The sequence below is a fragment of the Aquila chrysaetos genome, chromosome 11 (assembly GCF_900496995.4).
Source record: "Aquila chrysaetos chrysaetos chromosome 11, bAquChr1.4, whole genome shotgun sequence".
NCBI lineage: Eukaryota > Metazoa > Chordata > Aves > Accipitriformes > Accipitridae > Aquila > Aquila chrysaetos.
The window spans coordinates 20,998,660-21,024,953 of NC_044014.1; the positions used below are offsets into that span (position 1 = coordinate 20,998,660).

A 26,294-nucleotide genomic window follows, 5' to 3' on the forward strand; every position below is an offset into this window, starting at 1 on the left:
TTATGGGGAATAGCAATGGAGTCTCTTCTTGCCTTCACTTGTTCTTACTCACCATTTTCCTATTTCTATTTAAAATGGTGATTTTCTGTGAAGTCCTACAGGTGTATGTAACTTAGGGCTTTATTACATAGTATCTCAATGCATTTATCTGAAAGCCTCATGCACTGGCGTTTTCTGATTACATTTGAATCATGGCTTTTATTTAAGAAAAATGTGCACTTCTAATTCTTTAGCTGATGAAAGAATTCTGTAAAAATTAGCATGTGCTTAGAGCTCAGAGTACAGAATACAAAGAAACATCTCTTCCCTGACCACCAAAATTATCAGTTTTCTTAAAATGACATGCATTTAAAGGTGACAAGATTACTTCTGGAGTTTTTTAGTGCCTGTAGAACAATCCTGGACTCTACAGAACACTCTGCAGCAGAAAGCATGAATGGAACACAGGCGCAACCAAGCTTTACCTTTAATTTGGCTAGCAAGGATGAGAACAGCAAGAAATGAATGGTCACAGACTTCAGCACAGGTTAGCAACTTATACCCTCATTTAGGAGAAACGTTTAAGTTCATCTTGCAGAGATTTCTAGGACCTCCCCTGACTTCCTGTTCTCTACTTGCACATACCACCATCCAGTTCACACTCTTAGCTATTTTCAGTCCCTGCTGTCTGATGGAAACTCATACTTAATTTTCTGGGCACCCAGACTCCTATGTGCATTTTATAATGCTCCCTGCATGAGATGAGACACCATATACAAACTCATAACTTGTTGATAAGCAAATTTGGTCATAATTCTTCTCCTTATAAAGATTTCTAATAATAAATAGCATAATTGAAAAAGTGCATTATTTGTCTTTAAAAATAGAGCAAATATAGAACTTAAAAAAAAAAAAAAGAATAATGAAAAACTATTTTCTTTTGGGAAACTGGATGAGAATGTTGATTCTACCCAAAGTTTTAAAACAAAAATGTAAGTTTGATTCGGTTTAATGCTGCTTCAGGCTTTTGAATCAAACGATCCATATAAAGCAACTTAATTCAAACAATTTTTGTGAATTTATTATAAATAATAGGTTGCATCAAAATTCTGGAAGAAAATGGACATATTTGAACCAAGAAATATGAAAAATCATTTGACTTTCTATATATTCAGCAGGAAAAAAAAAATTTTGTATCACTGGCTAGCACTTGTTTCTAGGGTTTCTCTGCAACCAGATAAAACGCTGCTTTCATCCACATTAACACCATTCAATTCATTTGCCATCCTCTCTGTTACATGAGAATAAAACTCTGCAACCAGCAGCTCTTGAAAGATGAGATTTCAATGCCAACAGCTTTAAACATTAAAGTCCACTCGCTGAAATCCTATATCCAAGCCTAAACCTGAACAAGACACAATCTCTGGCTTGGAAAGCAAAAATCTATTTTAAAAAAAATATGCAGGAAACATAAAAGAAAACATCTTTTTATACAATGCGTAATTGAATGAAGGGTCTTCACTGCCACAGGACACCACTGAGTTTAAAAACATAGAAAAACTCCCTCTGAATAGTTACTAACAAAAAGTTTTGGAAGGGATATTATTTCTTGTATTTTAGGTTTTAAGATGAAAGTGATATAAATCAAGAAAGGAACAGTTTTGCTAGGGTAGATTTTCTACTGTGCATTGTGCTGTCACACACCATTTCCTGTAGCAACCGGTACTGGATTTCTGGGGACAGACTGTGGAGTGAGTGGCCTGTGGATCTGAGTCAGCCTAATGGTTTGTATTCATCATCATACAACCTTTATATTCCAACTTCTCTGTTAAACAGTTGTCTTCAGTGAAGGTGGAAATTATTCCCATGTATTTCAGAAAGTTTGGTGATTTGTATTACATAAAATCAGATAGCTCTGCATTTTGTGTTTTCATGCAGTTCTTATCTAACTTATTGACCTGTTGAATTATTTCTTTATGATCTTGGGAACAATCTGAAAATGATAAGTGAGCAGTGTGTCAGATAGATACCCACTTAAGAGGACATAAAAATTTCTTTGTTCAAAGTTAAAGAAACTTTTTCCAGCTTGCTGCAGCATACTGTAATTTAGCTTTGAGCCAGTTATTAAACAAGACAATAATATTATAATGGAAATTTTTTAATATACATCATTAATAGTAAAGTGCCTATTTCATTGAAGTAAAAAAAAATGTGTGCTATGAGCAGTTTTGAAATGAATATTTGATTCCAAACTTCCCTTGTGCATTTAATGACATGCTAATTTACATTTTAATTACTTCCTAAGAAATCAAACCATTTGTTGACAGAAGAACATAATGTCAACTTCACGGTGCACTGTTGGTGGATAGTTAATGAACTTAATTAGATAATTAGTGATGTTAATTATCCTTCTATTCTGAAGATAAAGATGTTACACAAATGATGCACTTTTCAAAGAAATATCATTATATGTTTGCTTGTTTTAACTCAGTTAACTTGAAAAGCTAATAAAAGATCAACTGATTGGTAAGAAAAATATTTGTTTAAGTAGTAATCGTGATTATGTTTCAAATATTTCTATCTTCTTCATTTCACCTACCGTGAACTGCTAAGTTGAGCTTGTTCCTCCTTCATCCCAAATGATCAAGTTCTTTCTGTTCAACCCTGCTCTCCTTTTCAGTACCCTGCATTCCTCCACACCTTGAACAACCACTCTCTGATGCAGTGGCTCTACTATTGTTTGAAAACCCAGGCTCATCAGCATCAGCCTTGATTTTACAGTCAGTTATTGAAAGATGCTATAAAAATGCAGGAAAGAAGTAGCTAGTATTTGAAGGCACTGGTCCACTAACTAGCTCTGGGTTCAGCTGCTAGTGTTGCCACTGACATCTTGGATGATAATGGCCAAGTCTATGTAAATTCGTGTCTGTCAACTTGAGATAAAGCTTCTTTCTTACAGAAGTCAAAGCCCACTGACATACAGCATTTTGAGCTAACGCTGATTTTACGTCCTGGGGCTGAGTCGTCCATGTCCTGACAAGAGCCTCGGAATACATCATCAGCCTTCCAGTTCAAAATCAAACACTTCTGTTTGAAAACCCTTGTTTAAAACTACCCTCTAAAACACAGACTTCTGCACACAGACATCTCACCCAAGAATTTGTGAGTATGATCTGTACATATTAATTTGAAACAGGTCATTTCTCCCTCTTCCCCCAAACCTAATGCACAACCTGTAAAGATGGCTGCAAAAAGTGTGAAGCAAGACTGACAGCCAGGAGTGAATGAAGCCCCAGTGCTCTTTCCTGGTGGAATCATGTGGGGTGAGAGCCCTGCCCCAGACAGGTCTAATTCTCTATCTGTGATGCAGCTACTACTTGTACTAGGTAATTAAGTCCTAACACTGTACAAAACATAAAAAAACTCCTGTAAGCGTTGATGTAGAGATATACTTTTCCAGCACAGAAGGAATTTAAGCCTGTAGTTCAAGCTTCCACTGAAGTTAATGGAATTCTATGTTTAAATACTTCTCAAAATATAATGCATTACCACCACAGGTGAATGACTAGAGATACTAGGTATACTAGCCATATTTATCTTGAGTGTCACATGTGAAACAATTCTGTAAAATCTTTTGCTGTCTGTGAAATTTGTTGTTCTTGGTGTAACAAACAAATAATTTTCTGTAGCAACAACACTTTTAGGTGCTGGTCTAAGAGAAGCCTAGTGAATAAACAGATGAGAAAACTAAAAAAATAAATTTCCTGTAAATCTAAAACTAAAGAAAGTCCTAAAGACTTTGAAATAACATATTGTTTGAAACATGCCTCAGTCTTTCTCAGAATTCAAAAGAAACATTAACTCCTAGAAGAGATTTCAGAAGCTGTCTTTCTTTCCCTTGGGAATCTAACTATAGAGGCAGGACTCGACAGACAACTTTCAGTGGAGCTTGCCCAAGAGACATTTGCTATTACTTCAACCAAGGGCATCTGTTGTTAGGAAACTATGCAGAATTCAAGTGGTCCTTGGTCACATCACCATCTTCTTGCTCAATGATAAGATGAGGATATACAACTCACTTTCCTAAAGGAGTTAATGAACTTGCAGTTTATTTTCAGCAGGTACATCAAGACTGTTTAGGGATCAGTATAAATAAATAAAATATTACATTGTAAAAAATGAAGAGAAAGAATTTTCAACAGGAACTGAAGTAGATTCTGCGTCTGACAGTGACTTAAGTGTCTCAGCCAAGTGGTCTTTTCTTGGAGCTCCTGACTTCAGAAAGTTATCCGCAGAGGCAAAGAAGGGTCTTGATGACACACTGATGCAGTTATCTTCTACAGATTTGCTGTGTGTTTATCAGTCTGCCTGTTGCTTACAAAAGTAAGCACAAGAGATGGGGTCTTACTGCAAGCCCAAGTAAAGAAAAATTAATCACTCCCAGTCAAGCCACACTTGACATCTAGTATTTTCTGATTTGTAGAGCTACACCATTAAATGCTTTTTTTGCAGCTAGCTCTGCAGTGACCTTCATACACTAAGGGCAGCAGATCAGAAACCAAGTTATCCATCAAACTGCTCAAAAATCCTTAGAGTTCAAAAGCTGCATTCTCCCATCACTTAACTAGGAGGAATTATCTTGCAGCAGAGTGACAAAACCAGCACAAAGGAGGTCAGATGCTGGCTCTTTATCTATAGCTGTCTTCACAAGTGTATGTTTGCTGTCCAAAATCCTACTGTAAAGGTTCCGTTTTTGCAATTACAAGTTAGGTCTCTGTTACCCTCTTCTTTCTGAAGACTGGGATTAAAAAGACCTTTTCTATTTCATTCTCTGAAGGTATATGGGCCTCTGGCATAGAGGAATGTAATTAATGAACCAAAACAGGAGAGGACAGGTATGATCAGGCCTGCTGTAGAACTCAGGAGGCTCTGCATTTCTTGTAAAGAATAACAGCTATATTTACAGCACTGAGGCAGTGTGTCTTACAGTAGTTAGAAGTATGCTGCCTGTAGCCTTGCTTGGGCACTCATCCTCAGGAAGAACTTCAGGACACTGCATGGTAGAAGCTGTTGACTGATTTACAATTTACTGAAATATGATTGTGATAGTGGTCCCTTGCTGCTTTTGCAGCTTGTTGAAGATGACAAAAACAATCAGTCATTGCTAACCTAAACATTAAATATATATCCTAGATTCTGACAGCAAAACTGGGGGGAAGGGGAAGTGGGGCAGGAAAGGAGAGGAAAGAGCAAGAGATCTAGAAGCTCGCTTTGAAACAGGAAAGTCAATGACTTGGAAACCTTTGGCACTGTATTCAGAGTCTTACAGACTCTCTTTCTGGCAAATTTATCCAACTGAGTCACCTGTAAGCATTAAAAAATCTGACTTTGTACAGTGCTCCTCTTGTTCCTGAGTGGCTACTCAGACTTCCAAGAAAGCACAAAATAGTAATTACCAGAGCAGATGATCACCATTCTACTACCAGAAATGTGATCACACTCTCCTTTCTGAATGATCATGCCTTCCAGATAAAGCCCAGAGCATGAAATAGCAAAGTAGATTCAGAAATATGGGGGAAACACAGCTGTATTTGATTGCTAATTCTGACATTTACCACCAAATAGCAGGGAATTGGCTTCACTGATGCTGGTGATCCTGAGTGAAAGTACAGGAGAAATATGGAGCCTGATCCTTTGCTGGACTGAATAGTTTGAATTTTGTGTTTTTTTCCAGATTGAGGATTGGGTCTCAAAAGCACTCTTGCTATCTTGTAAATGACAACAGGGAAAAAGCTGACAGTTTTGAGGGGGGTGTTTTGTTTGGGGTTTTTTGGTTATTTTTTTCATCTGCAGCAAATGCAACTACAGCTTCAACTTCTTTGTTTATTATAAACCCATTTCTTCTTTCTACTGGGCAAAGCTTTGAAATCCTGGCTGAATTTCTGCACTTTTCTCAAATGTAATAGTTTTGCTCAGTTAGGAACAATCATGATTAGCTCTCAGTAAATGCAAAGATTGTTATTTTACTATAAGATTTAAAAGCTTTGTCTCTCACTATGCTACTTGTCCTTTTATCTCAATGTTTCAACCAGGTGCCTGTCACTGTAGGACGTAGGTCCATAACTATCAGTAGTAAAGACAGAGGCCAGTATCTGAAGATTTCTCCCAAGTCAATACAGAAGGTACCTGAGACACAGCAAATGATACAAAATCACATTACAGCCCTTTTTAAAGTGACTACCAAAGTGAGGTCAAAAATACAAGTTAGAAGCACAAATACCATTTATTTTTAATGTAACTTGTGCTCCCAACTTCGACACAGAAAATCCCACCTTATACCTTGCTTGTGAAGTGTATGAAGAAAGAGGGCTGTTGAGGAACAAAGAAATTAATTTTCTTCCTCTTAGATTTCATTTCTCTGAAAAGTGCATCAAACTCTTTCAAAGATAGGCTGGAGGGAGAAAGGGGGAGAGGGAGAGTGGAGAAGAACATTTGGAACTGTAGCTTTGTATCTCATTGAGAGGAACAATTTATCAGAGCTGTGGAGCTGTCAGTCCTTGACATGATAAGGAATAACACCAAATGAGTAATGTTTCCTCCAAACCCAGCTCCTTTAATTATAAGCCGCTTCCTTGCAGAAGAGAGACAGAAGATGCAGAAACACCAATTTCATGCACTTGTGCCTGAATAATGTCTCCGTGCTGCCTTTTCCAGATGGCAACCTTTTCACTGGAGGAGCTAATGATGTGGGCATATTTAGGGAAAAACCAATAACGGAGTCTTTAACCTTCAACAGCAAAAAGCATGTTGTACAAAATGTTCCTTGGGATACATTTACAAATATCAATTACATTGCTCACTGAGGTGTAATCAGCTGTAATAATCAAAATTAATTTTAAAAAATAATTAAACAGACCCCAGGGCAAATAGTTGATGCTCTTGTAGTATGACATCACAGTCTACATATGTACCTGGGAAGAACTTGCTCACTCTGTAAGCAGCAAAGTGATTTTAAGGAATGAGAACGATGCTGTGGCATGCTGAGAAAAAACTTGCAGCTCAGTAAGGTACTATCAGAAACATTACTTGGGTATCATAGCCTTCCTGATCAATACACCTGGAGGTGAACCAGTCATCACTGCAGATAAAGTTGCAATCTGCTGCAGCTTGAGCTAGAGGGTTAAGACTCCCTAAACTGATGCTGTTACAGACTCGCTGTCTCCTCAGCAGGAGAAAAAAAGACCTTAATATGATCAGCACTGCAATAACACAAGCTTAGTCCAAAGCTCTGAATATTCTGTCAATGCACTGCTGCCCTACCATATAGCTGGTTACTCTAGCCCTAACACACTTAAACAAGTAACATCTAACTGGTGCTTTTTATTTGTATTCTCAACATATGCCCACCAAAAACATGGAAATGGCCCTCACTCTCAGTAAAGGAGGAGCTTACACATGCAAAAGATAGTCCAGCTGCATTGCTGGCAGTAGGAATGCTGCATACCCTCCAGACCCATCCCTGGTTTATATAAACACTTGTCTCCTTATCTCTTGAGGCTAAACTAAAATTTGGGCCTTTAATACTTCATATTGAGTAGAAAATGAAAGGACAGTACTATGGTAATACCTGATCCTTTCTACTAATTCAGTGTCTGAAAGACAAGGTTTACGTAACTGATGTAAGTCAAAAGCAGCAGCAAAGCCAGCATCTCCTCACCTTGTTCTGACCCAAGCAGAGCCCTGCGAGCACAAACACACAAGGGTGCTTAGGTTTTTCCTTTCAAGTGCAATAATTAGGCCTCATGCAAAAAGTATGCATTAATACTTTGTAAGTTAAGGCTGCCAGCCGAAGTTCTTCAGATCAACGACTATTTCTTAGTCATTATTTCTAGCAGTCTAGAAAAGAATCCTTAACTGCAATAGGTGTCTAGTTTGCAATGGAACATGTCAACAGACATACTCAGAAGACTCCCAAGTCCAGACAAACTCTGCAGAGCCACATAAAAGGCAGACCAGTGACAGAGCCAGAAAAGACAAAGAGCAGAAGTTACCTGAGATTTGCATGTCATTTCCTTTGTGTTTCGGCCAGGCATCAACCTGATGGCTGAAGAGAGGCTTTCACTCCAGGAATTGTGCTTGCTCTGTGATGGGCCTGGCCCCGCTTTATTCTGGAGAAGCTTCTTTTCAGATGCTGTGGGCCAGAACAGACATAAAAACTTGTAAAACTTGAAGTTGAGCCTGTGGGAAGGTAGAGGGTTTGTATCACCGTTACACAAGACATGACAACATGGCAGTGCCTCACTCCAGCTGGATTGTCCTTCAGTTTATAAGAAAAGCACTGAATTAACGCGCACTTCTCAAGTCTTTATTTAAAAGCCTCACAGAGGTGTGCCATAGATCAGTTTCATTATACAGATGTGAACTCTGAATCACTGCAGCACTGCACACATGGGGATGCCCTGCTTCAACCAAATATACAGTTGTCTATGGAGATTTCTATTTCTTGCAGTACGGCAGAAGCCCTACAACATTACCAGGTGATTACAGAAGAGCTGGGGCATGACACAGAGAGAGATCACCATCCTGGATGAGAGAAACTGAGAATCTGCTTTATCTAACAGGTGATGTGCAGAGGAAGGGTATAACCAAGGAATCAGCGGCTTTCCATTAAGTGCTACATTTACTGCAATGTCTTTGCTTACTACAAGTGTTCCATAAAAGAACAGACCTATCAAGTGTTGCCAAGCTTTTGTCATAATTTCTTCCCATAAAGGAGTGATCTCTGTTATCTTCATGTCCCTTTCTTTGTCATTTCCTTTTACAGAAAGATCCATCTTGTAAGTGTCCTCCAAAGCCTGCCGCCTCTGAGAAATGAGCTGCTTCCAGATGATTTCTACTGTTCTCAGAATCTCCTGATGGACTAGGAAACAAAAGAAACTACAAATGAAGAATCATTTTTTGTGTAACAAGTCAAGCAGCAGATAAAGCAAAAATATCTCATTTGGAACAGCACTAGTCCAGAGTAACTGCTGGAGTCAGTGGAGTTGCTCCCTGTTGTCTACTGCCTCCATAGGTTCTAAGCCAGACTAGTTAATCTAATACAGAAAACAGCAGGACTTTTCTTTTACTATATTTCAACTCCCTGAAAGAAACAAGTAGGAGTGACAGATGATCCTAACTGGTTTCTGCCTTCGAAAACCATCTCATCAGAATTTTGATGATCTTATTATCATATATAGAATGCCAGAGCACATAAAGGACATTCCTTTGTGTTGCCAAACATTGTTAGAGACAGTGGGGGGAAGGTAACTAAGTTGTGAAACAATTTGACACAGCAAGAGTATGCTGTACAAGGAAGTGCTGAGCTGTTTTGCTGTATTTCCCTGCAAATCAGACTTATTTGGTTGCGTCACATCCAAGCCAATATATATAAAAAAAAAAAAAAAAAAAAAAAAAAAAGAGAGAGACCATCACTCTGCTGTGGGGTTCAGCTGACAGCAGCTCCCACACTGAATCCAGCCCAAAATATTTCCATTGTTTCTCTTAAAAGAGCAAAATGTTTCTTCCTGTGTAAAATACACAGACACAAGCTCTGTATAGGCCTTGAAAAAAGAAATAGAGCTACAAATAGTATGTATCTGGGCACGGATACTGGCCACAACATAGGGAAGAGATCTCCAAACTGATATTCATTACTCCTGAGGATGTGGGGTGTGAATTTTGAATAAAAGGTATGATACAAACACAAGTCATTTTTAGCACAACTTTCCTTTCTCTATGCTGTGCCTGCAGTGCCTATACACCAAAGAGGCAATTAAGTAGAAATTGCACAAGCTGCTGATAACTGTTTAGGCCACGCACTTTCCTGCTCTGTAAGCCAAAGGCAACATGTGCCATAAATTACCATCATCAGGAGTAGGCAGGCTGCCCTTTTCCTCTTCACTGGGTGCAAGGAAAATTTGGTGATACGAAGCCAGCTTTGGTTTTGCATCCACCCCAAAACCTTCTGAACAGCTGTGACAAAAAAAAAAAAAAAAAAAAGGGGGTGGGGGGACATGTGAGGAAACCAGACTTAGAATAAACTGAGGATAGTGAAAAACCTAAAGGTATTTCTATACATGCACTCCTACTCAATTCATTAAGTAGATCAGTATTCCCAGGCTCAAGGGCTTACACCAATCACATGATATTGCAGGATTTACAGGAAGTGGGAACTAAACCACTGCCAGTCTGGTTTTCAAAGTCAAGGAGTGGTCATCAAGATCCTATGGATCACTCTGTCGTACATGACTTATCCCTGCACTTAGTGCACTTGCATCTACCATTCACCTCAATTAGCTGGAACATAGGGCTGTACTGATGTAGCCAGATTGCATCCAGCTTTCTTGCACCTCCCCTGAGCATCTTGTATGCCATCTCTTTGCTCTGAATTTCTTCACTTGAGGTATCTCCCATTATGTGGGAAACACTGCCTTGCCGTACCCTACAACTGAACTGCTTACTTAGACTAAGTTCTTTGCACCAATGATTGTTCATTCAGTTTATAAAGCATTCAGCACAAAAAAGCACAGTCTTTTGCACCATGGTATTAGTATCATGTAGATGTGATTACAATTGAGAGCATCACCACGGCCAAAAAGAGTTAGTGCTGCTCCGGGGGTGGGGTGTGTGTCAGATAATTTACCAGTCAGTAGATAAAAGACACCAGGAATTTCAGCACAGCAGTAATGCATACAATAAATGCAACAGGCTTAGTTAAGGCATCCAGACAACCTGGACTTGGTCACAGAAGTGCTGTTGATAATATATATATATTATATATAGCCACTAGTAACATACAATGTTCTGTCAATTGTAAACAGGCACTACTACATGGGAGAGTCAAATCTCTTGGGTATGCAAAGCTACCATTTTAATTTCTGATTTTATTTAAAATACCACAATTCTGATTCCCTGGATTTGCTATGTTTGGCTTTTGGCTAACAACAACACTTCTGTAATTTATTTTTTTTAAAATGTTTCTGCTCTTGCTACATACAATCAATCCTTACCCCATCTCAACAGTTTTGGCCTGGAAATTATTATCTGACTGGAATAAGAATGATCAAGAAAAGACCTCAGGAAGCGCAGCTCATTTCTGATGTGATATTGTATTAATGGATTCAATTCAGACCATCTAAGCAGCACAGAAGGTTTTCATTGAAACAACAAACATCATTGTAGTGAATAAAGCACAAGGCAATATTTGCTGCTTTTCACAAAAAAAGTTTCCAGAATAACTCCTCAGCTTAGATTAGCAAGAGTACCTCTGATACATCACCTGTAAGAAGAGCGAACAGAGTGGGTATGGATGTTCTAGCCCTATCCAAGCCAATGGCAAAACTCCCAGCTTCAGTATGACCAGGACTTTACAGCTCAGATCCAGGTAACAATAACCATAACAGAAAGATTCACAAGATCCATGCACAGTTTTATATATATTTTTAAATGTACCCACACAACAATAGCTGCTGGATCAGAAAAACCATCTCCCTAAATTAGCCCACGCAGATGTCTCAGAGTGGCCACCTGCATGCTTGTGGAGTGATTCTAGCCTACATCCCAGGAAGATTTCCAGATTCTCATTTTAATGATGGGCTTGTGAGCCAACCCCACTAAAATCAGTTCAAGCTTGTTAACTGCAGTTACTACTCCAAAGTGAGTAAGCTGCTGGAAATGCTGGATGAATAAAACAGATACAACACAGCTGTTTTGGTTAATAAAGAGTAGCAATTAAACCTACGTGCAAATTTAAGGGTTCTGCTTAGACAAACATGCAAGCTTGCCTGGGTGTCTCTGAAATGGAACACCCTTTCCAAAATGAAAAAAGTGGAATTAAGTGTTACGTTGTTACCATCCACTGTGCCTTGCTTACTAGATCCACAAACTCACATATTAGCTGGCCTCCGAGCAAGAGAGATGGTAGGAAATTTTCTGCTCACTAGTATTCAAGGCAAAAATAGCCTTCTGTTTGAAGAACAGTTTATCCCTTCCGCTTTCTTGCTGAAAGACAATCCATTGCCTCCAGAATACTGAGCATATCAGTAACCTTCCTCTCCTCCAAATTAAATGATAAAAAATTACATCAAAACATTTCTGTTGTTATTTTTCATTTAAGCGTATGAGGAAAACAACCTCTTTCCCCAAGTGGCTTTACTCTGCCACTTCTACAGACACCAAATCAGAGCTGAAGGTTTGCCCTATTTAAAGCAGAATGGTGCTTTTAAACCCCCAGAGCACTGAGCCTAATGGGTTAAATACTTGCTAGGATACAGTATATATACTACATCCAAAGTCCTTAGTCTAGCTGAATCCAGCTCAATTTCAGCTTCTGACAATTCCCCAAAATGGATATTGCCTAAGTTTTGTGACATCTCCCCCTCTGCACCCACTCCCATAGATAACAGCACAGAGATGTAAACAAACGTTATGCTGAGATGAACATTTGTACCTGCTCAAATTCAGTTGGCAAAGGCAGTACATTAGGCAGATGACAAAATTATTATTTGAGTTGTAATTTGCAAAAATAATGTCCCACTGCTCCTGTAGGACATTGAGAGTGTTCAGGACGTTAAACTGTTCAGGCAGCGATTGTTGTGGTCTGGATAGGCAGTATAGGATGGCTCTGTTTAGACAGCTGTACAGGGCACCGAGGAAAACTTCCTTTTGAGAAACAGAGCTTTCTAAGACCTGTGAAAACACAAAACACCAGAGTACTTGGCTTGCTCAGAGAACTCTCTCCCCAATGATCCACTCCTCTCACTTCATTTAAGCTGTTGCAAACTTATTTCAGCAAAATTCCGCTGAACTACCTGTTAGATACAAATTAAATTTTTCTGTATTTCTGCTGAAGTCCCCAGAATTGTGGAAGAGATTAATTTATTCCTGTTCAGCAACACGTACATAGCCAACAGACAGTGGCACAAAAGAGCTAACTATCCCTTCTTTATGCTGCACTATCCAGCTCTGATTGTCATTTAGAGCCATTATGTGCTCACGCAAGAAAACAGGAATAATCAAAATCACCAAATGGTTTACAACCATCTTCCTGAGAATTGTGGTATCGCAACCTCAGTGTGAAACAGAACATTAGAACATGTTGATAACAGTTGGAAAAAAATTTCATGTGACTCACCCCCATAATCTGCTTGGCAGTGAAGATCAGGATTTGCTTGGGGTCGGCAGCAAACATTCTGTTGTTCAGCTTCTCAACCAGCTTCTGAGCAAAATAAGCAATATTCATCATGGATACAGGTGCAGTTGATTCTGAAGTGCCATGAGGATCACTGGTCCCTGGAAAGGTTACAGAAGGGTTGATTATTCCAAAACAAGATGAAATGCTAAAAAAAATTATGCAAGATATGAGGTTACCCAGCCTGAGAAGGACCAGTCTTATGCCATAATGTCTCAGAGTTGGGACATGTCTAAGAAAACTCTAGGTCTAGCAGAAATACCTGTATTGTATTTGTGGGGCAAGGTTTTGGTAGCAGGAGGGGTTACAGGGGTGGCTTCTGTGAGAAGCTGCTGAAAGCTTCTCCTATGTCCTACAGACCCAATGCCAGCCGGCTCTAAGACGGACACGCCGCCAGCCAAGGCTAAGCCCATCAGCAATAGTGGTAGCACCTCTGTGATAACATATTTAAGAAGGAAAAAAAGTTGCAGGGGACACAGAAATGGCAGACAGAGAGAGGAGTGAGAACATGTAAGAGAAACAACCCTGCAGACCGCAAGGTCAGTGAAGAAGGAGAGGGAGGAGGTGCTCCAGGCATCGGAGCAGAGATTCCCCTGCAGCCCCTGGGGAAGACCATGGTGAGGCAGGCTGTCCCCCTGCAGCCCAGAGAGGTCCACAGTGGAGCAGATATCCACCTGCAGCCCATGGAGGACCCCACGCCGGAGCAGGTGGGTTTGCTGAAGGAGGCTGTGACCCCGTGGGAAGCCCACACTGGAGCAGGCTCCTGGCAGAACCTGTGGATCTGTGGAGAGAGGAGCCCACAGAACAGGTTTGCTGGCAGGACTTGTGACCCCACAGGGGACCCACGCTGGAGCAGTGTGCTCCTGAAGGACTGCACCCCATAGAAGGGACACACGCTGGAGCAGTTTGTGAAGAACTGCAGCCCGTGGGAAGGACCCACGTTGGAGAAGCTTGTGGAGAACTGTCTCCCATGGGAGGGACCCCACGCTGGAGCAGGGGAAGAGTGTGAGGAGTCCTCTCCCTGAGGAGGATGAAGCGGCAGAGACAACATGTGATGGACTGACCGCAACTCCCATTCCCCGTCCCCCTACGCCGCTGGGAGGGGTAGGTAGAGAATTTGGGAGTGAAGCTGTGCCCGGGAAGAAGGGAGGGGTGGAGGGAAGGTGTTTCAAGATTTGGTTTTATTTCTCATTACCCTGCTTTGGTTTGATTGGCAATAAATTAAGTTAGTTTTCCCCAAGTTGAGTCTGTTCAGCCCATGACGGTAATTGGTTGAGTGATCTCTCCCTGTCCTTATCTCGACCCACTAGCCCTTTGTTATATTTTCTCTCCCCTGTCCCGCTGAGGTGGGGGGGAGTAATAGAACGGCTTAGGTGGGCACCTGGCGTCCAGCCAGGGTGAACCCACCGCAATACCTTACTCGGACTGGAAATGACAGCTCCATCCTAAGGACAGAACCAATCTCACTAAAATACTATCATGAAGGACTGGTCCAACTAATGACTCGGAAAGGAGAGCAGCAACAACTAAGTTATCAGGGTTGTTTCCAGAAGCACTCAAGGATAAACCTAGGTTTCTTTTTAAGTACTCCCTTTTTAATGTTCAGTCTGTTCTCAAAAAGAGAGAAAAAAAGTGAAGAGGCTCTCTAGAAAAACAGTAAAACTACACTAATTTATGCAAACTGGCCTATAGCAGGAGTGAATGGACAGTCCAGCCTGCTGAGCTGCACTGTCCTTCTAGCTACTGTTTCCAAACCTTTCTAGCAATTACAGCTACATGCTAAATACCAGCTAGCTAATGATCTGATTTTCACCACTCACCTCTTGGTCTTGTTTTCCCCTCGCCTTGGCTAGTAACACTGAAGATTTCCATAGCAGACAGCAAAACTTTTGTCTGAAAATGTCTCTTCTGCTCACTGGTGGCATCCTCTGGAGAAGCCTATATAGTGACCATATACATATTAGTACAGCAGAAAACCAGCCAGGAAATCAGACTCAAATTCACTTTCAGCCTTTATTCAAAAGGCCTTTGATTTCATTGGATCTTTGGCAGATTATGCCTGTCAAAGATTCAGATTCAGCAAAAGTTTTCCTCAAAGAAGCAAGCAGAAATTCCAAAAGACACTCAGTACTATCTAAGATAATTAAAAATGCCCGACATTTCCCTTAAACACCCAGGCACCATCTTAGGAAGAGGAAGGGAAAAACAGCACAAGAGCAAGGACAACAACTCCACCTCACTTGCACATTTTAGCCTTAGGTGTGGGCATATGAAACAGCTGCTGCAAGCTGAGAAGTTATCTGTGACAGCTAATCCACAGTAACACATAAATGCAGAGATCTGGTGTACTCCTCCATGCAAAGGCAACATGGCACTTCTCAAGAGTGCATGTGTGGACAGTTACTGGGCAGCAGATGAGATGGCAGAACCTCATACCCTAGCTGGGAAAACAGGAAATCTTACATAGGTCTACACTCTCTAGCTGATAGCCAGCATAGTTGCCCTCTTCACACTAAACACAAAGAAAGTTTTGCAGAGGGACAGAACATAGATTCACAGGTGGTTCCCAAGAGATCTTGCCCTCAGGATATTTCAGCTCCATTTAGGAAGGCTCAGGATTCAGATAGCCAGAAGAGCCATCCTCTATTTTAAACTGCACCAAGCCTCGGGATGTTATTGTATAAACCTTTAGGGAACTGCTGCTCTGCAACTTGATTTAACTCATGATAGTTGCAGTCAAGCTTATGTTCATTACTATTTGTATTACTAAGCTAAGTCTGCATCAGAACTCAATCTGGGACACCTGGACTATTGACAGTTTGGAGCTGAAGCCTAAATTTTATATTTTCCCTTTCTTCAGACTACTCTCTTTCTTTCCAGTGCTTTGAGTGGTTGAAATCCATAATCCAGGCTTAGCTTCTACAGCTTGTATTAATCTGTACTAAAAGTGGAAACAGTTGGTTTTGGTTTATTTGAGCACTAAAAAGAAATTGTTGTCTCAAAAATGAGTACACAGGAATGCTCTATGTGAAGTCTTCTGTTCTCAACAAATTCAAGGGCTGCTCTAATGACAAGCAGGTATCACTAAGGAAAAGGGAAATTTTTTTACGCCTTACTTCAATATTAAATGTTGCCCCAGAAATGCCTCTATTGTTGTCTAGAGGCAGCATTTTCTTAGTTCACATGAATGCAGGCCTTTATTCCTTGTTAAAAAGGTAGGAATTCCATTCCACTAAGTAGGCAGTCCAGATTGGCCAGGATGTAGTGCATGTTCTCTAAGAGCTGTGATCCCAGCCTTATCCTAGACTGTCGAAAATGCTGACTGAATACACCTCTTCGTCATCATTAGCACTTTTTTTACTAGGCTGCTAGCAGGATACCTCCTGTCCTTCCACACCCAGTGCAAGGTATAGCAGCAAAGCCTGATGAATACAAGAGAGACCTCAAGAATCAGCTCAAGCGGATGCCCTTGTTTGTTTGCTGGGATGCTGAGAAGACTGTCCATCAGGAGGACTCGCACAAAATCCCACACTTGTTTCTTGGCAGGGTGTGGTAGGAGCGGGAGAGAGGAGGGATCAACACAGCCTTTCCCTTCAGCAATGGCTGGACCATCAGGAGTCAAAAGGCCTTCAGAGCCTCCCTGTGGAAGCAGACAGCAATGCATTTTAACTCATAATCTCCTTTAAATTGATTTTTCTTCCTAGCAAACCATCTCTGATCTGAAGGGCTTGTGCTGGTCCAGATGGACATACCTTGGGTGGTCCAGAATGGAAAGCAACCATAGCCAAAGTTTTCAAGAAGTCAGGACAGTGCCACACAGGGTCCTGAGTATAACTGTGATAGACCAAGCACAGAAACTGGATAATGTTCCCTGGATAGGCAATCTCCCAGGAGGCTTCTGCATCTGCAATAGGCTGAACACAGACAAATGTGCATCTAGTCAAGGCAACATTCTTCTCACTCATATAAGCTCATCTTTGGTCCTCTCCAGGTATTCCTAAGCAACTAAGCAAACATGACATGGCCACAGAGAATTCAGGCAAGGCACAAGCAGCTAACTCCCAGCTTGTAGACTGAAGAAACACTGAATCAAAAAGGTGGCATATCCTCATCATCAGGAATGAACAAAATGGGTAGTGCTGTGGGTAAGATCCATCTCTGTGTTTACTTCTTAAACATGAGACCATCACATCATCTTCTGTGTAACATAACCAGGCCAATAGCTGTGCTGACTGTTTGAAGTCCCTGCTCACTGTTATGCTCAGTATTGCCCTGTGAGGGCAGAGGAAGGCAAGGAGTTGCAAGTAAAGACTGCCACTGACATCCGACACTCTCAGGCAGTTTATTCTGCCATTCACACTGCACTGTACTTGCAACAAAACGCTTACCTTGTCCACAGTGACTCTAACCATTTCCAGCAGTAAAGCAGCTGCCTCTGCACACAACCCAATTTTGAGGACATTCTCCTTAAGGTGGTGCTGCAAGATCCACTGCAACATAGACTCAAGATCTTTCTACAACAGGAGGAGAGATATTTCAAGAAGAGATGGGAATTATTAATTCTGAGATTTTAATGAGTCTTGACAATGTAAGAACAGACAGGGAAGCTAATCTGAATTACCTTCTAAAGTATAGTAGTTACATAGCATTTAACACCTGCCTGCATTAACAAGTTTGTTGTGAACACAAATTTTCTTAAATCTCAGTTATCTTACTTTATTTTTAAAGTATGAATGACTAATTTTAACTATCACAAAAATCAAGTAGAGTTAACTTGCCTGAGAATCCTCTCACAGAATAGGCCACAAAATGCCAAAGTAGTAAAGCAATAGCAGCTTCATGGCTGTCCACTATTTTTTTCATACCTTGGCTGCTTCAGGTGGTTCAGACTGTGGAGTTGCCAGAAAGAGCCCTGCCACAAGCAAGTAGATCTCAGGGATGTGGACATGATCAGTCAGACATCTTTGCAACACAGAAAACCCAAAAATCAAGAAGGAGCCATTGTCAGGCACTGGAGGATCAGTTTTTAAGTTATCTTTAAAGGAAAAGAAAAGGAAAACATTCTGAGGAAGTGTCTAAAAACGAATTACTGACTTAACTTTATCCTCATTTGTCTGTGTCCCAGGACACTCAGTACTCTGTTAGGCTGCAATATCAACAGTTTACAAAACTTCTTCAGACTGACAGATAACAATTGTTCCCACTATCACTTTTGTTATGGGAGATTCTCCCTGAATTATTATTCTTCCTTTCTCTTCCCTTTCTCAGAACCACAGGTCTAGTTATCAAAAAGCAAGCTGAACAAATCTTAAGGAAACAGAAGTTTTCAGGGCACAAGCTGACATCTGAACACCTCACAGGCTTATCAATTAGCCTGATTTTATGCAAGACAAAAAGGCCCATATCCCTGCAAGTGTTAATCAGAAATGCCAACTACCATGCAAGGGAGAAGCAATGCTTTCCACTCATCAGCACAGAAAAGCTGAAGTACTAGGACAAGCTTGCTCTAGAAAGTAATATCAATTCTTGGTCTACTGAGATCATGGGAATTCTCCTATCACCTACTTCAGTGATCTACCACTGAGCTGAATCAAGGGATTGTTTTGGGAGCATTAAACCAACACGTACCCATTAGAATATTCAACCCCACAGAGCTGTTTTCCAGCCAGCGCCCAGCCACTATCCCCTCCTTGAATTTGTTCAGCAGCAAACGGTTCTGGAGGAAGCACAGAAGTAGCTTGATTCCTAGCACAACTGTGCTAGAGTGCACGTAGCTCTGTGTGAACAGCAGAAACCAGTCTGATCCCAGCACCAAAAATGTCTCTTCCTGCTCCCTAGGACAAACAGGGAAATGAAAACACATGAAAGGAGATGTGGTGGAAGACAGAAAGGAGATTTTATTTAAAATTATCTCTAAGTGATTTAGAAGCCCAAGTTTCTCTAGAAAAAAATCTGATTAAAGGCATACCGCAACACAGAATTACAAAGCTTTAACAACACACTCATCCACACAGTTCAAGCCGCTTAATTCCCACTAAATCCAACCTTATATTACTACCAGACAAACAAACCAGTTAACATGAAGCTCCTTCTGAGAGTGTGTATCAATAACTGAGGTAAACTACACCACAGACTAGATCTTTCAACCTATGAAATTCAAAATTCCCGTTTAAATTTTGAAGTCCAAGATATGTTAACTAATGAAAATGCAGTTACAGCTCCCAGAACTATGAACTCTGCCATTCAGTTATACAAGGTAGAACTGTAGTAACTGCATGTTCATGGTTGTGATAGAGGGTTGCAAGTATTCCCACATTAGATTGAATTGATTTTCAAAGACAGCTGGGATTTCTTCAACCCTTGCAATGCAGAAGAAACAGCAATATATGAGTTCCTCCTTTGAGACATTTTCTGAAAACATTAAACTTTTTTCAAAATGGATATCAGATGTGTGATCTGATCACACATCTGTGTGAATGCCAGATAAATCACTGACAAAAAATAACTCTGAATCCACTCTGTTCTTACTTACTATTTTGTTGAGACTCAAATATTACCAGTATGCTTAGTCCCGGTCAAGTACCACCAAACAGGAAATCTAGAATACACTTACCTATGCCTTCCTAAATTGTTTCTACTTACTCAGAGGACAGATGAAGTTTGTCTGAGAGCATTACATCTAACAGCGTCTTCAGTAACTGGTTTCGAAGCCAGATTGTCTTTCCAGATGTTTGGCTTAAGGCTACAAATATCAGAAAGTAATAAAGAGTAATGAAGAGACAAAACACATGTTCCATTGCATTGATGAACAACCTTGTTTGCACCAGATCAGCCCAGTGGAAGTACTTATATCAGTCTTTTGTAGAGTAAAAGGATGCAGACATCAGATTTTAGACATAAGAATTCCTGCTAATATCAGAAATGACCAGTGCTTACATTGTCAAAGTCCTCTCTTAGAGGTACTTAAAACTCATCCAGACTGTGTGTTGAATAATAATCCACAGGAAGCAATCTCAGGTTAACTAGAGAGGGAAATGTAAACAGGCAACCTGACTTGTATTGCCTAGCTGTGATGTCTATATACAGGAACTACAGTTATCAGTGTCTCCTTAATAAAATACATTTTTAGAGGTGCAGTAACCAATATAGTCTCAACTGAAAGTTCACAATGAGAGAGCCAGCTGACTGGAAGTTCCCACATACAATGTTGACATAAATACACAGATGCTTTAAAAAGTACAGAGCTCCACATTATTATTATTCACAGAAAATCCAGGATCCCAAGTGAAATTCTATTCCTCTTAACAATCCAGTACGTTAGTTTTGGGGCAATTTCAATTTAATGGCCTTCACCTCTGTGTATATCTGTGAAATTCAACATTGTGTAGGCTCTGGACAATGCAGCCAAAGTACTGCTGCCTTATTAGCAGAGAGGGGACAAAAGGGGAACTCCCTTAGCAGGAGCAGTATCTTGCGGTAGGTCAGGCCTTCCTGGATCTATACACAGTGACTGTCACTTCACTATTCTTCACACCAGGCCTTTGTAGCAATGTAAGTTTTCCCCCACAATTTCAGGTCACCTCAATGCAGCCTGTCCCTTTCCAGATGAAGTCATTTGACTTGTGTCTCTTCCTGCCACTGGAGGCAGAAGCACTATGTTGCATTTAGGGTTCATCATGCCCTGGGGAAGAAGGGAAGTGCTTAGCTGTCTATCAGAACACATACACCAAAGGTAGCTCCTCACCTTCACTGGGCATCTCAGCCACACCATCCAGGCAAATCTGATTTTCATCCACAGAAGAAGGTTTCAAAGTGTAAACAAGGAACAATCCAATCCTTGCAGAGAAAGAGGGAAGTAGTTTTGGTCAGCAGAAAGACAGACATTCATTTAATTACTTTGAGATTACATGCAAATCTCAGTACTCATTAATGATGACTGTTAATGACAACCATTGGAAATTCTAATTGCTGCAGAAATAGGGTTGAAATAGGAATGCAAAAGTTCATAAACTAGGAAGCAAATACAAAGGACATCTATCTACAAATGCGAGTAATATCTATTCTACCATGGAAATATTTTTCTCTATATCTTAATTTTAAAGGTCTTTCACTATGAGGAAAGCAATACTGAGTTAAGCACTCTATTCATACAAAAGATTCTGAACTGCCTGTGGCATTCAGATATCACCTTTATCACCACTTGGTTTCCAAGCACATAGATGAGAGCAGAGAAACCTCAGCAGGTACTCAGGGAAGAAGACTGGCAATCTCTTTTCACCTGTAGTTTCCTTTAACACATTACCTGGTTCTAAGGATAGATAGATTAATGTGACATATGCACTTAGTGGAAGTGCAATAACCTCTCCTGCCCACAAGAAGGGCGTTTCTTGAGGGACAGAACACCAATTGTTCTGCAGGAATGGTCCACACATCAATTTCCATTAGATGTGTCAAAAGTCTGGGACCAGCAGAAATCCCAACACCTTTCAGTGCTGCTGAGAGCCTGCTATAATCTCTGCTGTCCTGGACCTGGAAGGATAAGGACTAACTTTATCCACTCGCTCAGCACTCATGGGCCTGACAACCAATCAAATTACCATGGAATAACAAATCATGATATTTTAAGAAAAATGTTCATTCACACTCCTTACCACATGGCAAATTTAATATACTAAATCCACTACTTGAACCTGTATGAAAAAAGAATATGCTAACTCGTATAAGCCCAGGGTAGGAACATATGTACATGTAAGTCCACAAAACAGCTGGCAAGCAGTACGTTCACATATTAGCTTACACCACTGAAGCTACTTGAGGTGCTTGTACTCTTCAACAGAGCTAAAGGCTGACTGCAGAGACCACAGATTTGACATGCAACTCTGTTTCTATGTTTTATTTGGACAAAGGGTTTTAAAAACAGAGCTGTCATCTGTGCAGTGCATTTCCCTGGAGTTAGGTGGCTGTAGACAGCACTGTGTGGACTTCCCTCAGTTTATAGGCTACAGGCTGATGCAACTAGGCTGGGAATATAAAATGGAGCAGTGCTTACATTCTGTGGAAAGCAAACAAGGATTTAAATTCTTTGCTTCATGAAATCCTGACTAACATATCTTAACTGGTTGAAATTCACAAACAAAAAGGATAGTTACTGGGATTTAAGCCAAACCAACAGGATTAGGTACATAGTTGACTGGGGCCAAGTTGCAATACTATAGCGATTGCAATACTTCAGGGCCAGGATTTAATGAAACCAAATATTAAGTACAGACTTTGAGTAGTTCCAGTCATAGCAGCAGAGCTGTTTGTGCCATCATTGTAAGGGCCATCACCCAACCCATCTTCACACAAATATAAGGTTGGACTGAACTCTGTTTTGAAGGCATGAAAGAGTTTTTTTATCAGTGGGGATCCTGCAGTTGTCAAAGATCTGGGGGCTCCTACCAAAGATGAGGTGAGGGAAGTTCTACTATAGAGGTCTCTCCAACACTGGCAGGAGTATAGTTCATCTACAAACTGAGAAAAAGCTATAGATTTGAAGGTTACCTGAGAACATCTCTTGTGTTAAAGTACCCTTGCAACAGATGGGAGAGAATAGTGCAGGCCACAGTGATCCTGGAGTTACTGATTTCAGGATCATTGAAGAGGAAAATGAGCTTGGGCACCATTTGCACCTGGTAGGCAACTGCAGCATTCTGACATCCATCTCTGTAAAAAAGCACAGGGACTATTAAAAGCTTTTACTGGAAAGAACCAAATTTGCTGGGTTTCAGCTAAAAGGATTCTCAGGTTGCACTGATACTTTGCACCTTTGGCTTCTAATGTTGCCTTGGCAACATTTCAAACACTGTCAGACAAATTGAATATGTGTCAGCAATGGAGATCTGAAGACTTCTTTGTGTGTTCTCTACCCTTCCCATCTGCCCTCTCCCCCGGAAACTGCTGCATTTCAGTGAGTTCAAAGAAAACAACATTATTGAATCTTCAAGCAGTGAGTTGGTGGTAATACATGCTATTGCTGTAAAACTCAGTAAGGGACACCAGACACATCTGCATAGAGCTTTCTAGTACCAAAAAGAAGGAATCTAGCATCCTGCTCTGTTCAGCCCCTCTGCCATGCTATGTCTCTTCAGATACATTTAACTCTAGTACAGCTGATTAAGAAAGTATACTGTTATAAAAAAGTCTTCCTGGGTTGTATTTTGGTTTTAAAAACAACTTCAACTACAACTTTTTTTTAAATTATTTCATACTCAGTTCAAACATTCAGATTTCCCCTCCCCAGCAGACATTTAAACTTTCATTGTACAGCAGTGGTTCCATGTGACCCAGGTCACCAGATAGCTTTTCCCCATCTGGCCCCACAGTCATCTCAGCGGCCGATCAAATCACTAACTCCAGCCTTGAAAGAGCAATATAGGAATGATTCACTCCCAGAGTCCACTGATTCCAACTAGGGATTGGACCCTTCCTATCCACCTCACAGTTCCAGCTTCAGGTTACAGATGAGCTTGTACCACATGTTTCTGATTCAAACACTAGCTTGTATACCTGGAGGACTGCAAGATCTCCACAAGATGTGAAAAAAGAGCAAGGTCAAGATTTTCTGGTGCTTTCATCCAAAGCTGAAAGACAAATGAAAGCAGAGGTTTTACTGCTCCTGCTGAGCTGAGAGGACAGTAACCTGTGGCAGAGAAACAGTTACAAGTAATTCAGGGAGTTTAACATCATAAACTCTCAGTCATTTCTGCAATGTCAACCTGCAGGCACTGAGAAATCCCTGTCAGTGTGAGGAGTTGCTGCTCCTGAGCTAGCCCTGAGAAGCAGGCCCTCAGGATCTGCAGGAGCACTCCAGAAAGCACCAGGGCACAGTGGGGAGCCATGGTGACAGAGGACCTGCCATTCCAGGAGCTACCACCTCCCCAGGTGAGCTACAGTGTGGAAGATCACCACACACCACCCCATCCAAAATATTGTATCCAGGAGGTACTATGAACAAACCAAACCTCATACTATAAAGCCATTGTTAATACAGCCAAACCCACAAAGTAACATCAACAGTTTTACCTCAAAGTTGCAGAGAACATATTTGAATGCACTATAATTTTTTATGACTGAAGACTCAAAGCCAAGCTCAGCTGTGCCCACTAGGGAGAACATTAACTGTAAAATCCTATTGTTTAACAGCTGTGTCTTCCTCTTCAATAGATAGGTCAGCAACTGAAAAAAAAAGACTTAGTAAGTATCTGGCGAGTATAAATCTGTATTTATAAACTAACATATAACACTATTTTTTAATTCAAGACAAATGCACAGTTTAATTGGCCGTAGTAGTCATACATCTTACACAAGCATCATAAAGAAAGTGAAGATTTCAGTCCAGGCATAAAATTTTGTGCAGTAAGTGAAAGGGTAAGTCTTTGAAGGAGTTTGACAACTCTGTGGCATTGAACAGGAGCAAAATACATGCCATATTATGTTGAATGGAATTTACAAAAAGCAACATAAAAATATAATTGTAAATAACCACAGTAGGTTTTCTATACTATTCATGGATGTATTCTTAGTTCCTTGCAAATGGTGTTAGTTTAACACAAAAAAATTAATGTTGGCCTTTTCAAATGAAAGACCTTTGTATGAAACATTGCCAGTTTCTCAGCTGAGTCTATCTTTGATTATTCAGTGAATTTTTGGTACAGTGAGAAAAATGTTCAGAAAGTCACCACATTCTTAATAGCTTGGGAGGAATATATCAATTTAAAAATACATACCAAGACACGTTTTTATTAGTTGGCTGTTTAAAAAAAAAAAAAGGTTCAGACATCCAAACAAACAGCAAAACCACTTCATTGCAACATGATGATCTATCGCATGGAGAGAACACTATTTAGCACAAAGTCAAAAGGAACAGCTTGTACACAATCTAAAGGCTGACGTTCACCTACAAGAAAGGATTGGGCAAGCAATATCGAAGTATGATAAATATATTCATATGAATCAGGATCAATTTATGAAAAATTCACAAATTGGGAAAATGGAAAGTTTATAATAAATCATTCATGAAGCCCTGAAGTTAAGAGTCTTGTTTGGAACCATCTCTGTTAAAGAGTCTTCTCCGTTCCATAAGACTCCGCTTAGCCGATGCAGCATAAAGTAAATGATACTGAACTGAAACATCACACTTGAGACTTAACCCATCCAATATTACATATATAGTGCTTAAATACAACCAAACTCTTCAGTCTGCACAGCTTTCAGGTTTGAAAAATGAATTCAGGACAGACCTAATCAATGAAATCCAGACAACACTTATTTATATCAGCACCATTCCTAACACACAGTGAAGACTTAGCCATAGGAATTCATTGTCAGCCCTAGACTGGGCAGTCTGTAAAGAGGAATCTTAGGCTGGATGAGCCAAGGGGAGGAAGCAGCCCTGTCTGTGAAGTGGTCTCTTGTGGGAGGGATCAGCTGTGTTGGTAAAAGGTGAAGGTTGGGTCAACTCACAAATCTGCTGCACTGGCTTAATTGTTTGTCACATCTGACTAAGAGGCATCTGTCCTCACCTTCCCATCAGCAGATATACTCTTACAGAGGTTCCCAGAGACTGTAAGCACAGGATTTACAGCACTACCCTATATCCCCCTCTCAAAGATCACTTAACTTACAAAGTTCCAATTGTAAGTGCTAATAGCCAGGATATGTTTGGTTCATTGCCATTGATAGGTTTTGGGATAAGGTTCTCCAAGGGAAAGACTATAACCAGAATGAATGAACAAAAGAGTATCTACCTGGTATCCATGCATGTGCCTCATCAATTTTTCACTCATTGGGCTACTGTTCAGGATGGAGTTCAGGACTTTGACAGCTGCATACATGGTGTGGTCATCACGGGCCATAGCAATGAGACCCAGCAGAATGGCAGGACCTCCAATAAAGTTCAGGCTAGTAGCTGCCGGAGAAGACTGGAACACTCTTACCCCTAGGAAATTGCAGTGTTACTCTACCAGGAAGTTACACGGACTAAATCTGTTATTAGACAGAGAAAGGCCCAACTCTTAAAAAGTATGAAACATTAAGGTATAGT

The 26,294-nt window shown here is 40.5% G+C and overlaps 1 protein-coding gene across 2 annotated transcripts in view; it reads right to left on the reverse strand.

Moving 5' to 3' along the window:
• Nucleotides 1–26,294, reverse strand: part of WDFY4 (WDFY family member 4) — a 145,875-nt gene that overhangs the window by 71,715 nt on the left and 47,866 nt on the right. For both annotated transcript variants that reach the window (XM_041127201.1, XM_030030029.2), the window contains exons 23-39: nt 25,999–26,189; nt 24,275–24,427; nt 23,759–23,832; nt 22,754–22,915; nt 20,955–21,046; nt 19,853–19,952; nt 18,839–19,044; nt 18,076–18,245; nt 17,599–17,724; nt 16,963–17,124; nt 16,653–16,850; nt 15,031–15,148; nt 13,154–13,311; nt 12,470–12,708; nt 9,884–9,993; nt 8,708–8,899; nt 8,031–8,170 (exon numbers count right to left, since the gene is read on the reverse strand). In XM_041127201.1, the coding sequence (XP_040983135.1) occupies nt 8,031–8,170; nt 8,708–8,899; nt 9,884–9,993; nt 12,470–12,708; nt 13,154–13,311; nt 15,031–15,148; nt 16,653–16,850; nt 16,963–17,124; nt 17,599–17,724; nt 18,076–18,245; nt 18,839–19,044; nt 19,853–19,952; nt 20,955–21,046; nt 22,754–22,915; nt 23,759–23,832; nt 24,275–24,427; nt 25,999–26,189 (2,591 nt within the window). The remainder of the gene's footprint in view (nt 1–8,030; nt 8,171–8,707; nt 8,900–9,883; nt 9,994–12,469; nt 12,709–13,153; nt 13,312–15,030; nt 15,149–16,652; nt 16,851–16,962; nt 17,125–17,598; nt 17,725–18,075; nt 18,246–18,838; nt 19,045–19,852; nt 19,953–20,954; nt 21,047–22,753; nt 22,916–23,758; nt 23,833–24,274; nt 24,428–25,998; nt 26,190–26,294) is intronic.